Genomic DNA, 14354 nt, shown 5'->3' with positions numbered 1-14354 from the left:
AGATGGAACCCAGTTTCCACCTGCTTGTCCCAGGAGGGCTGTTGAAATTATTTATCAGTGTTTGGAGACTGTACAATGTTGGAAAAGCGTAAACAATTGGAACTTAATCTTGACGAGACTAAGGTGCTGTTGGTGCTACTTGGGAAAGCTTATATGATGGTGTTGGCCAGGGATGCCTTATTACCAGCGTCATCTGTTATGCTAGCTGTAACCCTATTTGGAGAGCACCAAATTTACAATTGTTGTCCATGCACTAGTGACTTCCAGGCTAGACAAGTGCAGTGCACTCTTATTTTGAAGATGGTTTAGAAACCTCAACTATGGCAGAATGCAACCGTCTGACTACTAGTTAAGGCTGAGTGGCTGAATATTGTGTCACTAAGGCAGGGGTAGGCAACCTAAGGCCCGTGAGCCGGATGCGGCCCAATCGCCTTCTCAATCCGGCCCACGGATCAGCGTGTTTTTACATGAGTTTTTACATGAGTAGAATGTGTCCTTTTATTTACAGTGTATCTCTGGGTTATTTGTGAGGCCCGCCTGGTGTTTTTACATGAGCAGAATGTGTGCTTTTATTTAAAATGCATCTCTGGGTTATTTGTGGGGCATAGGAATTCGTTCATTTCCCCCCCCCAAAAAAAAAATATAGTCTGGCCCACCACATGGTCTGAGGGACGGTGGACCGGCCCATGGCTGAAAAAGGTTGCTGACCCCTGCACTAAGGCATTTCCAGGCCAAGCTCAAAGTCCTGGTTATAACCTTAAAACCCATTAATGGTTGAGGACCAGGTTCTCTTAAGGACTGCCTGCACCTGTTACAATCTGCCCATACTTTAAGATCCTATTTGGAGATTTCTTGAGTTGCCAGTCTGTGCAAATAATTAGGCTGATGGACACACACAACAGGGCCTTTTCAGAAGTGGCTCCACAATTATGGAATATGTTTCTAAGTGAGATCAGGCAAGCATTAATGACCCTTTTTATCATGAATTTGGGAAGCTAATCTGGATTATCAGTGGTGGCTGTTGTGGTGATGGCTGTTTTAGAGCTAGATGAACTACCGTATTTTTCGCTCTATAAGACGCACCAGACCATAAGGCGCACCTAGTTTTTGGAGGAGGAAAACAAGAAAAAAAATATTCTGAATCTCAGAAGCCAGAACAAGAGGGATCACTGCGCAGCGAAAGCAGTGATCCCTCTTGCTGTTCTGGCTTCTGGGATAGCTGCGCAGCCTGCATTCATTCCATAAGACGCACACACATTTTCCCTTGCTTTTTAGGAGGGAAAAAGTGAGTCTTATAGAGCAAAAAATACGGTATTTTGTTGGTTTGTATGTTCACAGGATAGAACTGGATGTTTTAATTCTTCAACTGCCTTTCCTGTTGGATTTTATGAATTTGAGAGGCAGCTTGCCTGAAAAGTGGTCTATAGGCCATTCAAAAATAAATAAATAAATAAATAAATAAATAAATAGTGTTCCACAAAGAACAAGGGGGGAGGGACATGATACAATGCACATGAAGTGGGAAGCATAACACACCAGTGTGTTTCTGTGAAATGTGTGCCTGTGTGTGCCTATAAATCTGGAGCTACATTTTGTAATCTTAAAAGAGGAGTGGGCGTCTGTTTTGTGGTCTATATGTGCATTCTTGTAACGTGGGAATATAAAGTAGTGACCTAAAAATGTCAATTTCAGAGTCTTCAGAGAAATCGTTTTCCTTGAGGCAAAGATATGAAGCCAACAGGGCCAGAAATATTGCCTAGCTGATCTTGATGAGAGCCAAATGAGCTTTCAGATAAACCTCATCTCCTCCTCTATTTCCCTTGATTGACACCTGAGCAGAGATTAATGTTGTAACACAACGTAATATGCAGCGTGTGAGTCTCAAATCATTTCTGTGGAATTGTGGGTCAAACCTTGTACACATCCATTATTGGAACGCAGAGCATTTTGCAATGATTTCCCTGCCAGAGATTCAAATGACCTTGCCTCATAGAATTTTTCTTTCATTTCATGTTGCTCTCATATGCCATCTCTCACTTTTCTCTTTGATTTTTACAGCAATTAAATATGAAAGTTATAACCAACACCAAAATTAAGAAGCCAGTGTCCTGTAAATTGCCAGAAATGGCACCTGTTCGCTATGGCTTAGGTGAGAATCACAATCATAATTTGACAGTGTCTCAACTGGAGCCTCCCTTTGGCAGGGTGGGATATAACAAGACTCATCCTTTTTATCTACCTTTCCTTTTACTGAACCCTTGGCTAGAGACAGATCATGCTTTTAAAGAGCTGTATAAGTTTTTGAAGCATTGCAGAAGCGCAAGCATGCAAAATCTGTGAACAGAAATAATTATGGGAGGAATTTGCAAATATTTATCATGGGAAATGATTGCCCTATTATATTACCTTCAGATTCCAGGATGGGGTGGATTTCCATTCCCAGTTCTCTCCTGCTTGACCGTCTTTGATTTCTGCTTCTTTGATTTCTGCAAAGGAGTAGGAGTAGGTGGCATGGCACCCGGTGCCCCTAATGTTGCTTCCAGGAGTGAAGTGGTGCCTGAGGCTTTTTCTTCGGTCCCCGGGAAAGCAGAGGAAGCCAAACCCAGGACGTACTTTCCAGAGACTTGGGTTTGGGCTCTGGTCCCTGTCAAGTAAGTAAAACTGTGTTGGGGAGGGAACCAAATGCCATGTAGGAACAAGAAGTATCTTGCTTGGCCATCACTCATTTAGCACTCACCTTTTGCTCCATGCTTCCCAGGCACAGACCCACAATCTAAAGCTCCTTGTACAAGCCCTTGCTTTTGTTTGGCTTTGTTGCTCTGGAGCTTTTTCCACCAAAAACTCGGTCTTTAAAGTTGAAGTGCAACAAACATCTATTTGGGTTTTCTGAGGCTTGATGTTTGCTCCGATTTGACATTTTGCTCTTCTTCTTCCACTCAGCTGGCATTATCTTAAGGCTGTATTTTGTATTGTACATTGGCATTTTATATAATAATTTCAAAAATGCATCTTTCTAATGTTTCTCTGAAAGCCTGCCCAGTGCCAGAAGTTTATGCTTATATCACTTACGAACCAGAGGTGAGCATTTGTAATTTTGTGGGGTGTCATTATACTGCTCATTAACATGCAGTATATACTTGCTCTACGGGAGCACAAGGGATGGGGGGGGGGAACTCTAGTAAAGTGGAAAATTCCACATACAGTAAATAGGCAACTGTTCTGTTCTTTCCACTGATTGCAAGTTTGTACCAACAGCGGGGGGGGATGTAGGTGGCGCTGTGGGTTAAACCACAGAGCCTAGGGCTTGCCGATCAGAAGGTCAGCGGTTTGAATCCCCGCGACGGGGTGAGCTCCCGTTGCTCGGTCCCTGCTCCTGCCCACCTAGCAGTTCAAAAGCATGTCAAAGTGCAAGTAGATGAATAGGCACCGCTCCAGCAGGAAGATAAACGGCGTTTCCATGCGCTGCTCTGGTTCGCCAGAAGCGGCTTAGTCATGCTGGCCACATGACCTGGAAGCTGTACGCCAGCTCCCTCGGCCAATAAAGCGAGATGAGCTCTGCAACCCCAGAGTTGGCCATGACTAGACCTAATGGTCAGGGGTCCCTTTACCTTTACCTTTACCAACAGCAGGAGTGCAGACCTCTCTGTAATATATTCTGAAGAAGATTTCTCTTTTCTTGAGGCCCACAACATTTTCACAAACACCAGTGGCAGAGAGTATAAACTGCTATACTGCCATCTCCAAATTCTTCTATTCTGATTGAGACCTAGCACAGAACTAGAGGCTTGGTTAAACTCATACTCGGAGGTGTGCTCCTCTGACCAAACAAACTTATATTCTGGTGATATTGGCTTTGCCTTAGCAGTGAACGACTCAATTTTCTTGTCACTGAGGGAGTGACCTCTCTTCTTGTTCTTCAGTGAGGAGGGGAAAGCAACTTACCCGGTCACCGCTCCAGACACGATCACGGAGTGGAACGCTGATGCCTTCTGTGTGGCTGACATTGGCTTCGGACTCGCCCAGCAAGCCAAGTTCCGGGTCTTCCAGCCATTTTTCGTGGATATGAGCCTGCCGTATTCTGTGGTCCGTGGGGAGACCTTGCTGCTAAAGTCCACTGTCTTCAATTACATGAAGGAATGTATCCAGGTTAGTGTCCATTGAGAACAAGCAAACAAGCTTCCCTTATATGTGTATCCAGAAAGAAAGGGATGGGGGGAACCCCACAAGATAGAGATGGAGGCTGGGGGGCTGGACCTCACCAGGGCCTTGCCCTTCCTACACCTGCACTCACCTGTCTCTCCCAAGGGACAGGTCAGAATTTTTCCCTCCTCCCCCCACCACTCTGCATTCAGTGTTGAGGGGACAGCTTGTATTTCTTGCTGTGGGTGAGGAAACAGAAGCTCCACTTTGGATGTGCCACAGAAGTGTGGACAACAGGACGCGCAAGGCAGCCCCATCCCCTTCATGGCAGAAGAGGTCCATAGAGCACATTCCCTCCTGGGAACCTGCAGTTTTCCTCCCACAGCAACCCCTGAGTGTGCTTTAAATGTGTGGTGTGTGCACAGCCCCATATGCAACACAGCCTTATTGCTGCAAGAGGCCAGAAAGCCACCCAGTCTGATCTGCTGCCAAGGCCTAGGGATGCCCATCTGCTGGCCCCTTCCTCTTCCCCACAGCCGCAATCCAGGCCACCAGCTGAAAAGCTTCATGAAGGGCTCACAGAACAACAGCCATGAGGGGTTTGTGTGAGGAAGCCAAGCCACCCACTCGAATCCCAAAGGTTTTTGATTAGAAGTCTTCCTGTAAACTTTGTTGAGTGAATAAATCTCTCCAGTCTGATCTGGGGTGGCATTCCTCACATGTTAATATGGTACCCCCAAAGATCAAGGAGGCCCCACTCACTGAGGTCTTACTGGAAACAGTCTACGCCCTACTCAACTTCCCAATGTGGGGCACCCCTAGGCATGGGGTCTGGCTCTTCCTTCTGGCATAGGCCCATCTCCTGTGCCTCTTCTCTGAATGTTTGCCCCTTGCTTTGGACTTACTGCATTGCCTGCTTCACGAGGGTCATTTTGCTGCATCTCCCAGGTGAGAGTGAAGCTGCTGGAGTCGCAGGAGGTGGATGTGAAGCCTTGCCCGGCCTGCCAGTTCAGCACCTGCCTCTGTGCTGAGGAGGCCCACACCTTCTCCTGGAACGTGACGGCGACTCAGCTGGGTGAGGCGCCTGAGTGGGTGGGAGGAGACTTGAGGGGCTGAGGCTGCCAAGGGTCCCTCTCTTTCTTCCCCAAAGACCTTGTCATCTGAGGACACTTGGCAGAACCAACGGATTCTTCTGTTTGGAAGCCAACTGGGCATTAAGTGGAATACGGGAAATAATAACAATGCCCCCTGCTGCATGTGCTATGGGTTTGTTTCCTCCCCATCCCAGATGGCGTCCCTCCCCAATTTCTGCTAATGGCAGCTGTGCATCAGGGCAGATTTGGGGACTGGGCTACAAAGGAGAGGTTGGGGGTCCATCTCCATTCAAGAACCCCCTATGCTCCGACCTCTGTCCCTTACATCCTTCTCCAGACTGAAGGCACGGTGGGCATGTTGGCGAATGTGGGGCTGGACTGGGGCTCTGGCCTCCAAGCAGCCTCTTCCCCTCCCTGAGCTCCTGGCACTCATCATGGGTCTGTGCCAATTTTGCCTTCCTCTAGGGCACGTCAATCTCTCAATCACCGCCGAGGCAGAGGAGACGCATGAGCTGTGTGGCAATAAGATTTCCACCACACCTGCGCGAGGCCGGTCAGACACAGTGGTCAGATCCCTGCTGGTCAAGGTCAGTGTCTATGTGGCCTTGAGCCCCTGATGTCCAACTTTGGCTCGCAGTTATCAAGTGCCAGCAACTGATTCAGAACTCTGGGTCTCCCCTAAACAGGTGTTGTTGTTTTTTTTAGGGGGGGGGAGAATTGTATTCATTGGGTGCTGGGCAGGAGAGGGCTTTTGGATTTTTGCAGCGCCTCCCTGTTTCCAGGTCTAAGGCAATGTCAGCCAGGGGCTGTGATCAGTTGGAAGGCCTGGCAATTGCGAGAGCTTTTACACAGAGCAGGGGAAAGGCAGAGAAGGTAGAAGGAGATTATTCCCCTGAGAGAGCAGCCCCACTCACCATCCCATTCTCTTTTCCTCCCACAGCCAGAAGGCGTCCTTAAAGAAGAGACCCACAATGCCTTCCTCTGCTCTTCAGGTGTGCTTAGGCTGCATCCCTTGCTCAGGGCAGCTTGGCTTGTGATGGGGCCCCAGAGAACGCAAGTTGGAGAGAAGACGAAGTGTTGCTCTGCTTGTCACTGGGCTGGAGACGTGTCTCTTCCCTAGGGCAGTAGCGGGATGCAAAAGAGACCCAAGACACACACTCTGTCTCTCTGCTTGCCAAGGGGAGTAGGGATGGGATGGGGAGGGGGTGGAAAAACAGTTGAGAGAACACAGTGGCTAAAAATAGACTCACTGAGCTAGCAAGCTCCTAGTCCCATCTTTGCTAGTCCCATCAGTGCAAGTCCAACTGCAGATTATGACCACTTGGTTAGTGTATTCAACTGCATTAATTCCTGTTCTCCATCTCCTTTCAGGGGACCCAGTTCACGATGAGGTTTCTCTAAAGCTGCCTGAAGCTGTTGTGGAGGGCTCTGGCCGAGCTACCGTCTCCTGCATTGGTGAGGAAATTTGCCCCCACATTCCTGCCCCATCTCTGGCCACATGAGAGATGAGAGTCCATTACCAATATTCAAACCACGCAGAACAAAGATGGATAAGAGAGAGAGGCAGCCTGGGGGCAGGCTCTGTCCTGTGCACATTCCTTTAAGTGTCAGAGGAGAGCCAGCACAATCAGGAATCCCGGGGTCTTGATCATAATCTCCACATGTTTAAATAAAAGTGCATAGTGTTGGAGGAGAGCCTGCTGTCTCCATATGCACGTTAAACAAAAGTAATGTCCCCCGCACAACTTCCAAGGCAAAAACATGCTTTACAGGATATTCCAGATCAGATGCCCATGTTGATGCTGACAAGGCCTTGGATGCATGGGAACTTCTTGACAAGTCTGGCTGTGCAGATGCTGGGCTTATCTAAGCAGATTTTATTGGACACTGTTCTTTGAATTTTAGGTGGCAGGTTGCTAGCAGAGAGGAGATTTTTCCTAGATTCTCTTCAGGAGTTTGGGGAAAGTGCTCACAACGTTTTCTTCCATCGTTTTGTCAACATCTAGGAGACATTATGGGTGCTGCGCTAGAAAACATACACCAGCTACTTCAAATGCCCTTTGGCTGTGGTGAGCAGAACATGGTAAAATTTGTTCCCAACATCTTTGTCCTCCAATACCTGGAGAAAACGAACCAAGTGACACCTGAGATCAAAGAGAAGGCAATAGAATACATGAAGAGTGGTGAGTAGAGCATTTCTCTGTCACAAAAATGAGGAGAGGGCTGGCATGGACTGTGCAGATAGCAAAGGGGGATGGAATAGCGGTGCTATTTTTCTAGAAAAAGCCCCATGTACACCAGCTGTTAATTGCAAGGATAGGATACAAATGAGAGCCACTGTGATGTAGCGTTTAGAGTGCTGGCCTATGTGCCTGTCCCTGTTTACTGTGCCTTCTGGCAGTTTCCGCACTGTGAGAAGTGAGGTTACAGGGAACCAGGCAGAGGGCCTTCTCGGTAGTGGCGCCCGCCCTGTGGAACGCCCTCCCATCAGATGTCAAGGAAATAAACAACTACAGTGGTATCTTGGTTCTCAAACTTAATCTGTTCCGGGAGTCTCCCAAAATGGTTCAAAAGCCAAGGCATGGCTTCCGATTGGCTGAAGGAGCTTCTTTCACTCAATCAGAAGCCGCGTCGGACGTTCAGCTTCTGAAAAACGTTTGCAAACCGGAACACTCACTTCCAGGTTTGCGACGTTCAGGAGCCGATTCATTCAGGAGCCAAGCCATTTGAATACCAAGGTACCACTTTATCTGACTTTTAGAAGGCGTCTGTAGGCAGTCCTGTTTAGGGAAGTTTTTAATATTTGATGTTTTATTGTGTTTTTAATATTCTGTTGGGAGCTGCCCAGAGTGGCTGGGGAAACCCAGCAAAATGGGCGCAGTAGAAATATTATTATTACTACTACTACTCACTGCATCCAGCAAACCAGCCTCATTAAATTGCATATTCCCAAACTGATAGTACTGATTCTTCCCTGTTTTCTGTAGGGTACCAACGTGAGCTCCTCTACAAACATGACGATGGCTCCTACAGTGCCTTTGGGAAGAGCGATGCTGAAGGCAATACCTGGTGAGTAAGCTGAGCTGGTGCCAGTTGGGCAAAGCTGTGGCTGTTGCTTTGAGTGGGTCTGAGACTGGAGCTGATTTCTCCTCCTCCACTTTCTCTCCCGCTCCGCTCCCTTCCCCACTCTGCAGGCTGACAGCTTTTGTGGTTAAGGCCTTGGGCCATGCAAATGCCTATATCTCTGTTGATGAGAAGCACATTCAGGAGGCTGTAGGCTGGCTGGGGAAGCACCAACTTCCCAGCGGCTGCTTTGAAAGTGTGGGGAGTCTCTTCAACAATGCCCTGAAGGTAAGAGCACTGTGAATTATGATAACAGCATCATACTGTTACAAAAGTTTGGTTCCTCCTCTCTGCTGAGCAGTAGCAAACTTACAGGGGGTTCCAGGGCCTGTGATCCTTTGGAGAATTGAGACGTGTCAAAGAGTCCCGTAGCTTTAAGAAATATGGTTTATCCACCTACTTCCACTTTTCGTCTGCATGGAAGGAGACCAGATCTTACAGTATGGTCCCTTCAAGAGGGGCTTGTTGTCCACGGCAGTGCAGCCATGGAGTCCAAGACATCTCCCCAAGCCAGCCTCCCCAAAATGAATCCCACTCTTTCGTCTTCCCAGAACACCCTGCTAAAAACTCTCTTTTCCTGTCACTTCACACCCAGTTACCCTAGCAACCTTCCAAACCCCCAGTCTCTGTTCACACAGGGCAAAAGGGGGTCAGTTCTCTTGCATTGCCAATGGCTCTCAATGGTCCTGATTTGTTTCTTTAATGGCCCTGGCTTAGTCTGGTCATATTGCACAAGCTAGCTCAGGGATTCCTCTGATGCCCTGTGTGTGAAGCTTCTTGAACATGCTGTTAAAGCCACGACAGATATTTGTGGTAAAAAGGTAAAAGGTCAAGGACCCCAGGACGGTTAAGTCCAGTCAAAGGCAACTATGGGGGTTGCGGCACTCATCTCACTTTCAGGCCAAGGGAGACGGAGTTTGTCCACACACAGCTTTCTGGCTCATGTGGCCAGCATGACTAAACTGCTTCTGGCGCAACGGAGCACTGGGATAGAAAGCAGAGCGCAAGAAATGCCGTTTACCTTCCCACCGCAGCGGTACCTATTTATCTACTTGCGCTGGTGTGCTTTCTAACTGCTAGGTTGACAGGAGCTGGGACAGAGCAACAGGAGCTCACCCTGTCACAGGGATTCGAACCACCAGCCCTCCAATCGGCAAGCCCAAGAGGCTCAGTGGTTTAGATCACAGCACCACCCATGCTTATTCATGGTAGTAGCAAGCAACACTACATGTATAATAAAATAAACAGTGTCTGTCAGAACACCTGCATTGGCACTTGTCCAAAAAACATGCTCACCTCAGTAAACTCTGCCTCTTTTTGTGCTGTTAATGTAGACATCCATTCATAGAAACTTGGAGCAAAAATCTCTGTACACCTGAAACAGGAAGCTGATAGGTAAAGGTAAAGGGACCCCTGACCATTAGGTCCAGTCTTGGATGACTCTGGGGTTGCAGCGCTCAACTTGCTTTACTGGCCAAGGGAGCCGGCATACAGCTTCCAGGTCATGTGGCCAGCATGACTAAGCCACTTCTGGTGAACCAGAGCAGCGCACGGAAACGCTGTTTACCTTCCCGCCGGAGCAGTACCTATTTATCTACTTGTACTGGTGTGATTTAGAACTGCTAGGTTGGCAGGAGCAGGGACCGAGCAACGGGAGCTCACCCCGTCGCAGGGATTCGAACCACCAGCCTTCTGATCGGCAAGTCCTAGGCTCTGGGGTTTAACCCACAGTGCCACCTGTGTCTTTTTTACTTGGAGTAAAAATCTCTGTACACCTGAAACAGGAAGCTGATATAAGCCCATAAATCCGCCCCCAGGTTAGACCATGCTGGTGCTCTCTTAATAAAGGGGTCCAGAGGAGCAATCATTAGCAATGCTCCTGTTGCCTTTTGTCTTGAGAAGTGCAAGAAGGGAGCTGCCTGTCCTCTCTCAGCATCCTTGCAAGGTCAGCAGTGGAGGCTGAGGGTTACTCCCACCCTGCAGTTGCGTTTCTCTGTCAGGCAGAATCTCTGGTGCAAAAGAAGGCAGCTTGCTATTTTTTTCCTGTGAAAGCCACTTCCGAACTAGAGATGAGGTGGGGTTGCAGGCTTCAAGCCCCTCCCCGCGATACTAGGGGAATCCTCGGCCGCGTCATTCCCCCCCAGCCAGCCAATCGGCTAGACCGGGGGGCGTGGCCCGCCCTATTTAGGGCCAGCGCGGCCGAGGACCGCCCTCTTTGGATTGCCGTGCTACAGCTGACCGGGTTTTCCCACCCCACCCACCCGTTAGGCTAGGTTTTCCGACCTTGCTATGGACTGCGGTTGGTCGCCGTCAAGGCGCTTGGTAGGAATTTTTCCATTTGGCAAATTGGCACCAGCCAACTGGTTTTCGCCTACCTCGTAGCAATCGTCACAACTTCCTGGGCATTGGCTGTTAGGCATTGGTAGGGGTATTGTTATGCAGATTATAAGGGGGAGGGAGGACTACCCAGATCGAAGGGTAGTCCGGTAAAGGATTCAGGGGAACGTGGCCTTGTCCTAAGCCTATGGAGGTGTGTCTTTATTTCCCGGGGGGGGCGGGGACTCGCCACGCAAACAGCAGTAGCTGATGAACAACCAAGGCCCAATATGTTTTGGTGCCTTTGTCAGAAAATCTCGATTAACAGAAAGAAAACAAATTATAATGAATGTAGTTCTGCAAGATCTCTCTCCTGCTTCCAGTGCTGCATGACCGATTCCTCCTGACTAAGGAATGCTTTGGCCACTCCCTGTATAAATGTCCTTGGGGTGTGAGCGAAACCTTGCAATTACCTTTCCTGACATTTAAGGTGGGAGTTTCACACAGACAGGAGTGAATCATGTTGGTGCTTATAAGTGATGCTTAAAATAGTCATACACTCAAGGCCTGATCATTGTTTTCCAAACTGTGAGGAAATGGCTCTCATAGTCCTCTGGCTTGACTTCTCTCTTCCATTCTTAGGGCGGCGTGGATGATGACTTCTCACTAACAGCTTACATTGCTGCCTCATTGCTGGAACTGGGCAAGAATGTAAGTCCCCACAGAGTTCTGGACCTTCCTCATTACTCCATTGTTAACCCAGGATCCAAAGGATGAACATTATAAACAAGGAATAGACGTGTTTACTGGAATAGACACATGGGTTGTGTGCACATTCAAAGGACATTTCCCACCTCAAAGAATTCTGGGCCCTGTAGTTTGTTAAGGGTTGCTGGAGTTAGAAGAGATAGATAGAGTTAGAATTGCCCAGATATCTTTGAGGAAAAGAATGCACTTTGAGTGTGCTTTAAAAATATTTATACATGCCACCCCAATCTCCATGCAGCAAGAGATTTCTGGGGTTCAAGCACTTGCCCAGAGGTCAGATTCCTTGGAATGAAGATCAGCGGGGACTGTCTTTAGGATATACAGTTCTTTTTACCTATATATACAACCTGAGCATAGGATGGAGGAGCATTAACACCCCAAAATATATTGCTTCTACATTAGTGTGAGCTTTGGAAGCAGCACAGAGCAAGCATGTCTCTGTGTGTCTGTTTCTAGCAACTCGCACAGAACTCTCTGGTTGCTGATTGGCTGCTCCTGCAGGCCAGTCAGGTCGCTGATTCACTTCCACCTGGAGCTGGATTGGGTGGCTCCTGCGGACTCTCTGTTTAGGGAAGCTTTGTTTAGGGAAGCTCTGTTTAGGGAAGCTGTTTAGGGAAGCTCTGTTTAGGGAATCAGACTCTCTGTTTAGGGAAGCTTTTAATGTTTAATAGGTTATTGTATATTAGTGTTTTATTGGAAGCTGCCCAGAGTGGCTGGGGAAACCTAGCCAGATTGGCGGGGTATAAATAAATTATTATTATTATTATTATTATTATTATTATTATTATTATTATTATTTTGTCCTTGAAATATACTCGAAGTCGAGTGTGAATTTCATGCTCTTTATTCAGCTCATAGTAGCAATGAAGGAAACTTTCCCCAAAACGTCTAGCTTTATATACATTATTTACACAATGGGTCCTGTGTGATTGGCTAATTCCGGGCTGCTCCTGTAGGCCAATCAGGTTGCGGATTCACCTCCTCCAGAAGCCTGATTGGCTGCTCCTGCAGGCCAGTCAGGTCACTGATTCACTTCCACCTGGAGCTGGATTGGGTGGCTCTTGCAGACCAATCAGACTGCTGCATTCTAGATCCTGTTGTTCTAGGATTCAGCTCAGTACATAACAGTCCTCCTACTTAGCAGTTAGGTGAGGGGCAGGGAAGGGCCCATTCATTTGTTCTATGCCAAAGAGCAACTTCTTTTGTTATGTTCCTCATGGTGCTTAGCTAGTCAGCCAAAGCCATTAGCTGGACAAAGGAATTGGTTTGGCAAGCTTGCTGTCATGCATTCTACCATAACAGATACAGGATTCCGGAAATTGGAAGGGACTCAGGGCATCATCCGGACTGACACCCCACCCCCACAACTCATAACAGTATGTTGTGCACACTTTGCAACTGAAGCCATCAATGCAACTGAACTGATTCATCCATTTCCTGGCATTTAGGCAGTTGAGTGAGCATTGAAAGCCCTTAACATGCTAAACCAGGCTTCCTCAGCCCTCCAGATGTTTTTGAGACTACAATTCCCATCATCCCTGACCACTGGTCCTGCTAGCTAGGGGTCATGGAACTTGTAGGCCAAAAAACATCTGGAGGGTCGAGGTTGAGGAAGCCTGTGCTAAACCATGGGTAGGCGAACTAAGGCCCAGGGGCTGGATCTGGCCCAATCGCCTTCTAAATCCAGCCTGCGGACTGTCTGGGAATCAGTGTGGTTTTACATGAGCAGAATTTAAAATGCATCTCTGGGTTATTTGTGGGGCCTGCCTGGTGTTTTTACATGAGTAGAATGTCTGCTTTTGTTTAAAATTGCATCTCTGGGTTATTTGTGGGGCATAGGAATTCGTTCATAATTTTTTTCCAAAATATAGTCCGGCCCCCCACAAGGTCTGAGGGACAGTGGATCAGCCCCACGCTGAAAAAGTTTGTTGACCCCTGTGCTAAACCATGTTTATTCCGTTAACTGAATTTGATTACATTTTGAGAAGGCTATGCCGAAAACTTGAAAATTAGAAGCTGGTTTGTTGGGTGACCTTAAGCAAGAGGTCATTTGGCCTTCATGCTCTACAATCACCCCAGTTTATTTCTCTGCTTCGTATGAATGTTAAAGGTGCAGGAGCATGCCTGACTGGGGATTTTCAGGTCAATAGGAAAGTAAAATGTGCACCGCTTGTCAGCTTGTTGGGTTTAAGCAATTTCTTGCTCAGCATCCTGAAGCTTACCTCTCCAACACGGCCAACATTCAATCAGCATGTTTAACAATTTTCTAATTATAAACTGTGGCTCTATAATATAATATAGCATTATGTGGATTTTTCTGCTGCCATATCATCATAATGTCTTGGGGCGACTAACAGCAATTTATTTCCCTATATTTTATGCAATTCATTTACATAAGATGTGGTAATATAAAGCCTGCCCCCTCATATAGGATATTATGAAATCATATCCAAGCTGCAAGCTAATTGAGTCATTTTATATTTTTTTAAAAAAAATGCTTTAAAGGATACCATGGTAGAGAACGCCTTAGCCTGCCTTAAGAAGAACTTAAGTTCTGCAGAGAACAGCTATTCCAAGGCTTTGCTAGCTTATGTCTTCACTTTGGCTGGAGACACAGAGATACGGCATCAGCTCCTAACAGCTTTAGATGAACAGGCTGAAAAAACAGGTAGGAGGGATTATTTCATTCAGTACAATCTTTGTTCTGGAGGTTGCTGTTTTGCAAGCCTGGTTTCCAGGCTTCCTTTTCCGGTACCCCATTCTGAATATTAGCCCTTTCCTCTGAAGGTGCTATGGGATAACCAGCCTCATATAAACAACATGCTTAAGTCTACTTAATGCATGAAGGGGTTAATACCATAGAGCAAGCTGTCCTGCCAGGGTTAGTGAGGCTACTTCCCCTTACCTTGGGAG

General features: G+C 47.4%; 1 protein-coding gene across 3 annotated transcripts in view; it reads left to right on the top strand.

The window, feature by feature from the left end:
* The window catches only part of LOC309521747 (alpha-2-macroglobulin-like protein 1), a 150869-nt gene that overhangs the window by 33074 nt on the left and 103441 nt on the right, over positions 1-14354 (top strand). For 2 of the 3 annotated variants that reach the window (XM_082204553.1, XM_082204552.1), the window contains exons 18-29: positions 2059-2149; positions 2495-2651; positions 3921-4146; positions 5089-5215; positions 5700-5821; positions 6175-6226; positions 6606-6689; positions 7241-7417; positions 8222-8303; positions 8429-8585; positions 11316-11384; positions 13947-14109. In XM_082204553.1, coding sequence (XP_082060679.1) covers positions 2059-2149; positions 2495-2651; positions 3921-4146; positions 5089-5215; positions 5700-5821; positions 6175-6226; positions 6606-6689; positions 7241-7417; positions 8222-8303; positions 8429-8585; positions 11316-11384; positions 13947-14109 — 1507 coding nt within the window. The remainder of the gene's footprint in view (positions 1-2058; positions 2150-2494; positions 2652-3920; positions 4147-5088; positions 5216-5699; positions 5822-6174; positions 6227-6605; positions 6690-7240; positions 7418-8221; positions 8304-8428; positions 8586-11315; positions 11385-13946; positions 14110-14354) is intronic. The other variant, XM_082204554.1, reaches the window with a different exon arrangement.

This window comes from Podarcis vaucheri (genome assembly GCF_965113315.1).
Source record: "Podarcis vaucheri genome assembly, chromosome: 17".
Classification (NCBI taxonomy): domain Eukaryota; kingdom Metazoa; phylum Chordata; class Lepidosauria; order Squamata; family Lacertidae; genus Podarcis; species Podarcis vaucheri.
Note: the sequence above shows the minus strand (reverse complement) of the source record. Positions and strands in the feature narration are given on the sequence as shown.